Source organism: Oryza sativa, chromosome 9, assembly GCF_034140825.1.
Source record: "Oryza sativa Japonica Group chromosome 9, ASM3414082v1".
Classification (NCBI taxonomy): domain Eukaryota; kingdom Viridiplantae; phylum Streptophyta; class Magnoliopsida; order Poales; family Poaceae; genus Oryza; species Oryza sativa.
Window position 1 is genome coordinate 18,127,681 of NC_089043.1, and position 7,409 is coordinate 18,135,089.

The window sequence follows — 7,409 nt, forward strand, 5'->3', positions numbered from 1 at the left end:
ACATCAAGATAACCTCACATTCTCCTCTCTCTCTCTCCTACCTTGCAATTAAGGGTAGCAGCAGTACTCTCCTCACTGCTGGCTGACTGCTCCCATTTTCTCTCTCTACTCTCTCTCTCTCTCTCTCCTCTATTCCTTTTATACTTGTTGTTGGTAGCTAGGAGTATAGCAGGACAGCACAAGGAACCAATTCATGCATATATCCCTGGTGTCTCTCATGCATGTTAGTGTGAAGAAAGAAGAAGCTTGAGAGAGAAGAGAGAGTTAGAGAGAGAAAGTAGAGTGTTTGTAGAGAGAGAAAGTGGTGTGTGTACTAGTAGTAACTCCAAGCCAGTGCTAGAGACAGAGATACAAAAAGGAGACATCATCCTTCTCTTGGCCAAAGCAAGCAACCAAGCAAAGCTTCCTCTTCTTCTCCAAGAACTCCAAGAACCTTCTCCTTCATCTTCTCCACCATGATTCCTTCCATCGCATGAGCTCCATCTCCGGCGTGTCGATCGAGATCACCGTTGCTGCTGCCGAGGTGGAGAAGGAGGTGTTTGATCGATCGGTCGATGGAGGCGAGCTCGGCGGCGACGCCACCGGACCTGTCGCTGCACATCAGCTTGCCGAGCAGCGCGGCGGTGGCGACGTCGGGGGGAGGGCGTGGCGGCGGCGGGGTGGTGGTGGGAGGAGGAGGAGGGGACCCGTGGCGGAGGCTGGATGGGTCCACGGCGTCGACGGAGTTGTCGCTGTCGCCGCCGCCGGCGCAGGCGGCGGGTGGGGGAGGTGGTGGTGGTGGAGCGGACGCGCTGCCGTGGCGGCACCGACCTTCGCCGCCGTCGTCGGCGGTGGCCACCACGTCTGCCGCCGCCGCGGCGGCGCTGATGGCGCCGATGATGCTGCAGCCGCTCGACGCCGGCGGCGGCGCGTCGGCGCCGCCGCCGCCGATCCGCGGGATACCTATCTACAACGGCCCCGGCGGGTTCCCGTTCCTGCAGCCGTCGCCCACCGCCGGCGACGTCGGCCACCACCACCACCACCACCCCAAGATGGGATTCTACAGCTCGTACCACCACCCATCCACGTGGCCCTCCACGTCGCCGTCCCCGCTCGCGGCGCCGCCGGGCGCCGCGTCGTCGCCGCTCGACCCCACGGCGGCGTTCCTCTCCTCCCCCCACCACCGGATGCTGTCCGCCGCCTCGGGGAGGCTCAACGGCATGCTCTCCGTCTCCGACACCCTCCGCAGCTACGGCGTCCCCGGCGCCGCCGCCCCCGGCGTCATCGGCGGCGCGCACCACCACCACCACCACCTCCACGGCGGCCAGCCGTTCGTCGGCGCCCTCGCGTCCCGCTTCATGCCCAAGCTCCCCGCCAAGCGCAGCATGCGCGCGCCGCGCATGCGCTGGACGAGCACCCTCCACGCCCGCTTCGTCCACGCCGTCGAGCTCCTCGGCGGCCACGAGAGTACGCCCCCGCCATCATCGTCGTCGTCCTCCTCCTCCTTCTCACCACCATCATCAACGAGCTCGATCAATCTGATGAGAATCCAATCTTGTTCTTGGCAGGGGCGACGCCCAAGTCGGTGCTGGAGCTCATGGACGTCAAGGATCTGACGCTAGCGCATGTCAAGAGCCACCTCCAGGTATCCCGCCATTGCCGACCAATTCTCACAGCTCGATCGATCGATCAAACACCACTCACCACTGCACCATCTCTCTCTTTCTCTCTCTCGATTTCGATTCCATTCAGCTTCTGTTCTTGATCATCTTGTTTGGGTGAGACAAAGATGCCAATGCAGTAACTCCTGAGTTAGTGAAGAAACTGCCATTCTTGGGAGCAGAGAGAGAGAGTGTGTGTGTGACATGTTTGGGGATGTGTGTGCAAGAGAGAAGAGAGAGAGAGAGGGGAAAAAAGTTGCCATCATTACACAATAATGCATTGCATCTGCATCTGTGCTACTAGCTCCTTCCTTAGCTCTAGTCATACTAGCGTATATGTGCACGGCCCAAAGCACTCTCACACACAAACACAAGAGAGAGAGAGAGAGAGAGAAGAAGAAGATGAGAGATGAGAGAGAGTAGGACATATTTTGTGTGTGTTTCTTTGCTGCTTGTCTTTTGCAATGGCTTCAACCTCCTGGTTTCATTTTGATCTCACAAAAAATGTGTGTGTGTGTGTAAATATATATATTGATCTTCTTTTTGTTGGACTTTTGTGTTTTATTACTGCAGATGTATCGCACCGTGAAGAGCACTGACAAGCCTGCAGCCTCTTCAGGTGATTTTTTTTACCATGGCAGCTACTAGTAGTAGTAGTAGTAGCTAATTTAGCTAAGCTCCATTTTGCTTTTCTTTTTTTTTGGCGTTGTGCATTGCGTTTTACATTACATTGTTGCTATGGTTTTTTTGACGTGTAGGGCCGGCGGACGGCGGCTCCGGCGACGAGGAGTTCGCCGGCGGCGGGCAGGCGGCGTCGGGCGGCGGCGACAGCATGTGCCTGAGGGGTGGCGGCGGCGGCGGGGTGGCCGCGGCGGCGTTCGCGGAGCACGGCCGGTCGGCGTCGGAGGGCGCCGCCAGCTCGGTCGGCGGCGGCGGCGGCGGCGACATGGACCAGTCGTCGGCCGGCAACACCAGCACCACCAGGTGGAGCAACTCCTCAAGGTACACACATGGCAGAGTTGCATTTCAAGTCTTTCAGATTAATTATATATCTACATTGTTATGCCATCTTTAATTAATTAAAAATGAAATTAATCAATCAGAATGTCATGAGATGATGATGATGATGATAATAATACTAGGATAGGAAGAGGATGATATGATGGATGGGTGTGCTATGTGTGTTTTTAAGTGTGTTTTAGCTTAGAACCAAAGGCAACACCAACAAACTTTGGCATGCATTGATGATGTATCTAAATATGAGTTAGTGACATGCAAAATTAACCTGCCAAGTACAACCTCTATTTATTAATTCCCAAAAAAATCTCATGGAGGAGAAGGGAGAGAGAGAGATAGTAGTAATGTGTGGTGATGCATGGCTAAAAAAGCTTAGCAAAAGAATGTTTTGGGGGCACACACACACACACCTGGAGAGGGAGTTGCCTATGTTTAGGTGGCCAATGTTGTTATGTCACACAAAAGACCAAAAAGTCACACACCCCATGGCTTGGCCTCCTCCTCCCCCCTTGACCTGTGCAGTTAGCTAGGCTTCTTCTCTTCTCTCCCTCTGTGTTTGGTTTTTGTGGAGCTAAAAACATTTTAAAAATCTTGCAAACATTGTGTGTAAAAATAGGTTCTTGGGCTCTGCCCATTGTCCTCTAGCTTCTCTCAAATCTCTCTCTCTCTCTCTCTCTCTCTCTCTCTCTTTCTCAAACCTAGGGAGGGGAGGGTTACTCAGGCAGGGCTCCATTATCATTTCTTATCAATGCATGGCTCTGATTCCAGGGGGATGGGGCTTTGACCTGACATGCCCTATTGCCTAGGAATATGTAACCAAGGACTTGCTGCATTCTTGGTTCTTTCTCCCTCTCTCACCAGTCTCTTCAATGCCCTTTTCTTCCACCTCTTGGGCAATTATTAGCATGGATGGAGCTCACCTTTTCACTCTACCCTCTAGCTGTGATTAAATCATTGACTAATCCTAATTCATAAATATAAGGGATTCAACTATGTAACTAGATGTACTAGATCCTAGTATTACTAGTGTGTTTTGATTCTGTTAGGAGGAGTGATTAGCGTTTGTCGTAAGTACTAGTATTAAACTATAGGGGATTAGTGTAGATCATTTTTTTAAAAATTAGTGAGTGTGCTTGGGCAGATTTTACTCCAGCCATTGGCGTGAAAACTTTGATCTTTGGGCAGCTTGGAAGCAAGTACAGTTCAACCTGTCCTTGGCTGCATTCGCTGCTTTTTCTTTCTCAGGACTCACTGCAACTTTCTTGCCATCCCCAACACCTCCCTTTCGGTCGTGTTTGATCAGTTGCATTGCTGGTTTCTTCGCCGCTTTAATTTCTCCATCTTTCTTCTGTTCCTTATTGGCTAAGTAAAAAATCATTCTCAGCAATCAAGTTTTGAAATTCAAATTAGCTTCAGGTTTTATCTATCTAATAATTCTCTGACTAGTTCTCTTTCTTTCAAGACCTGTTCTTGTTCAGAACTCTTATGCAGTTGAGAGTTCAGTTGTTCATGGAAGTAATGGCAATGCCTGGTCTAGTCTTTGAGCAGTATCCTCCTTATGCTCTTGATTTTCCTTCACTTTAGCCGTTTCAGTCAAACTTTGGGGACAAATTAAAGTCAGCTGGTCAAGTGCATACATACCACGTCATATTTTTTAGATGAATCCATTGTAGTATTAAATACTAGTGACAAAAAAATATAACTAAATGGCATTAAATTGCAACCTTCTTCCCCAAAATAATTGGGCACAACTACCTTGCTTGCATATGCTTTATAGTACTCCTACTTATTACTTCCTTGAATCCATGAGGATTCCAGGAATTTGGTCAGGTCAAATGTCCAGGAGGAATTAGGCTATCTTTTTTTATCTTCTTCTTTTTCTTCTAGGTAGTAGGATCGTTGTGCACATATAAACAAAACAAAATAGAAATTTAAGAGGAAACCCTCCCAAAAAAAATACGACTATCAATTATGAGTGATTTTACAGTTCTTGAGGAGGTACAATGATACATTTTCTATTTTAAAATTCAGTAACTTTGATACTATGAGGTACAGAAATTTGCACAAAAAAAATTTGGTACCTCTCAAGTACTTAAAATATCTTATCAATTATATTTCAGCAATGTTGTCGTTGCTCGAGTTGTGCAAAAACATTTCTGATGAACAAGTGGAGATGTATGCATATTTAGAGAGGGAAACACATGCATTTTTTAATATACATTCTCATGACAAATTTTGGTGTTCTCGTCTCATTTTAGTCTAGCTTAGATTAATGGCATCCATATATTGGTGAACTGAAACAGATTGTATATGTCCAGTCTTGAACAAACTTCATTATACAATGCATAATCAGAAAAGATACAGACATATATTGGCAGATCACATAAAGTGGTGTATCTATGATTGGGTGGTATTTTGGACATACAAAGTCTACTGGTCCCTCATTTGTTAACAGCATACATTTGTTCCTATCAAGACAAAAGCACTTTACAACAGTTTGGTAGTAAGTTGGTGTTATGTGCGTGTCTATTTAGATAGAGTGGTAGTAAAGGAAGGACACTTTTTCTTGATATACCAAAATCACACATAAAAAAGAAGTGTCATTTTCATGATCAACATGTGGGGTATGAACAAAAATGTTCTCCCCCCTCCAACCAACATTGAAGTCATCACACATAAAAAGCAAAAACATTTAACAATAATACATGCAGACACATGTGCATGCATGTGTGGATCACGCAAGGACATACTAATTCAATTAGGTATTCACAATTAATTAGTGCAGGAAATGACATGTAATTACAATTATATATGCACAACGATCCTTGTGTATTTGTGTGACCCATTGTAGTAGCATTTGATTCCTTTCTTGTGCCTTTCTCTACATTGAATTCGATCTTTGCCAACAGCGGCTTGCTGATGAGCTCCTGTGCCATTGCACTGCTGAGCTGCACCAAACAGGGACATCTTTTAAGAGCTTGTTGCCTGGAAATGATCCATGTAACCAACTGTTCAGGAAGAGCACACTGTTTGCTGCTCACTTTAGCTAAAGCAAAACTGTGTGCATTATGCAATGCATATGCATCCTTCCATCTACCCCTGTGTCCTTTGCCCCCCAAACTGTGTAACTACAGTTTACCATGCACATACATACAATGCACATCTACCCAATTGTAGCATTGTTGCAAGGCCTACTTCAGAATTCAGTTAGTCCCCAATTGATCCAACTGCACACATATACATTTACATATACATATACACAAACATACCAGCTTGGAGAAAAGGTTGTAACAACTTTGCTAAATGTGAGATGTGTAATGTGTGTTCTTCCTCTTTTCAGGGACCCATGGCTGTCGTCCAATTCTTGCAACATGGACGCCCATCGCTCCGTAGGATTGTCTTCTCCTATTGAGGTATATATCCTTACATTGTTCAAAGCTTCTTTCGATTCCTAGCTAACTGCATATCCATGCAGAAATTCATTAGCTCGCATTCATTCTGAACATGATGTCTGAAACTCTGAATTTTTTTTCGTTTGTGCGTGTTTCAGAACTTGGAACCGTGCAGATCGAGCAGCTCGCAGGTGTCCAACCATGAGCTGAGTAGCCCTAGTCTCGAGTTCACTCTAGGGAGGCCTGACTGGCACGGTGCAGATCATGATTAGATGGCAATCACAGAGGCTAATGATCAAAAAAAAATTTCTCCTGAGATGTGAAATATATATGTGATATACACCAACCTGGTGCTGATCATCTTTCGCCAACCCCAGCTTAGCCAGAGCCAGTTCGTCTGAAGCTTGTCATGGCGAAGAATGATCAGCAGCAATGGCTTGAAACGCACATCATATCCACTGCGTCGTCGTCATCGTCGTCGCAATCGATCGGAGAAGAGATATATATTTCGCGTCTCGATCTCATCATCACAATTTGGGTTTTCTTGATTCCTTCTTCTTCTTCTTTTTGCAATTAATATCATGGATGCAGCTAGAGTTTCCTTGTCTGATCTCCATATTTATTTAGTTTTGTTCGCCGTGCCGGGATCGATTTACAGTGTAGTTCAGTGGTGAGCTAGCTAGCTAGAGAGTGAGTGAGTGAGTGTCAGCTAGGCAGCTGGAGATCGAGAGTGTGAGTTTGGTGATGAGTTGGTTGTGTGTTTGTCAGTGTGTGTGAAAGTGTGTGTGCCATTAGCACATGGAAAGTTGGAAAGGAGAGAAAGGAAGAAAGAAAAGGGAATTGAGTTCAGGTGAAGCAATCTGCCAATCTATCTAGCTACCTATCTATCCATCTACTTAGCTCAGTTGCTCAGATGATGATCTCAGATTTCCATGGCCCTTTTTTGTGTGCATGCATGCCGCATATGCTTCTTTCTTTAATCCCTGCAGGTTCTTGCACTTCCTTTAGCCTCATTGATCATGTCAGATACTGCCTACCTGTTCTTTTCCAGCAACCATGGCCGGTGTGAACCGGCCTCTCTTGACCAGAAACTAGCAGATATCTGATACAAGATAAAGGTCCAAGCTTTACATGACATGAACAGCCTAGCTAGGCAAAAATTGCACAAACAACATATGAACCAACTGATATCAATCCAATCATGTACCGAATTATGTCTGAATTCGACTCACTTATCGACGATCGATCTGTGAAATCAATCCTGCAATTAATCGGTCACGAGTGCGCCTTTGATCCGGTCCAGCAGGTACCTTCTCATTGATCATTCATTCATTCACTCATTCCTCGCCCAACGATGTAA

General features: G+C 46.6%; 1 protein-coding gene across 1 annotated transcript; it reads left to right on the forward strand.

Moving 5' to 3' along the window:
• The first annotated feature begins 244 nt into the window (after positions 1 to 244).
• Positions 245 to 6,901, forward strand: LOC4346973 (probable transcription factor RL9). The gene is made up of 6 exons (NM_001422757.1): positions 245 to 1,446; positions 1,548 to 1,624; positions 2,214 to 2,259; positions 2,399 to 2,642; positions 5,998 to 6,070; positions 6,208 to 6,901. The coding sequence occupies exons 1-6, from the start codon at positions 555 to 557 to the stop codon at positions 6,319 to 6,321; spliced, it is 1,446 nt and encodes a 481-aa protein (NP_001409686.1). The 5' UTR covers positions 245 to 554; the 3' UTR covers positions 6,322 to 6,901.
• The last annotated feature ends 508 nt before the right edge of the window (positions 6,902 to 7,409 follow it).

Bases quoted from the DNA above. Each gene is read 5' to 3' on its own strand.
- LOC4346973 (NM_001422757.1), top strand. From the start codon at position 555: ATGGAGGCGAGCTCGGCGGCGACGCCACCGGACCTGTCGCTGCACATC. The intron at 1,447-1,547 runs GTACGCCCCCGC...TGTTCTTGGCAG, and splicing joins GCTCCTCGGCGGCCACGAGA to GGGCGACGCCCAAGTCGGTG. The intron at 1,625-2,213 runs GTATCCCGCCAT...TTATTACTGCAG, and splicing joins ATGTCAAGAGCCACCTCCAG to ATGTATCGCACCGTGAAGAG.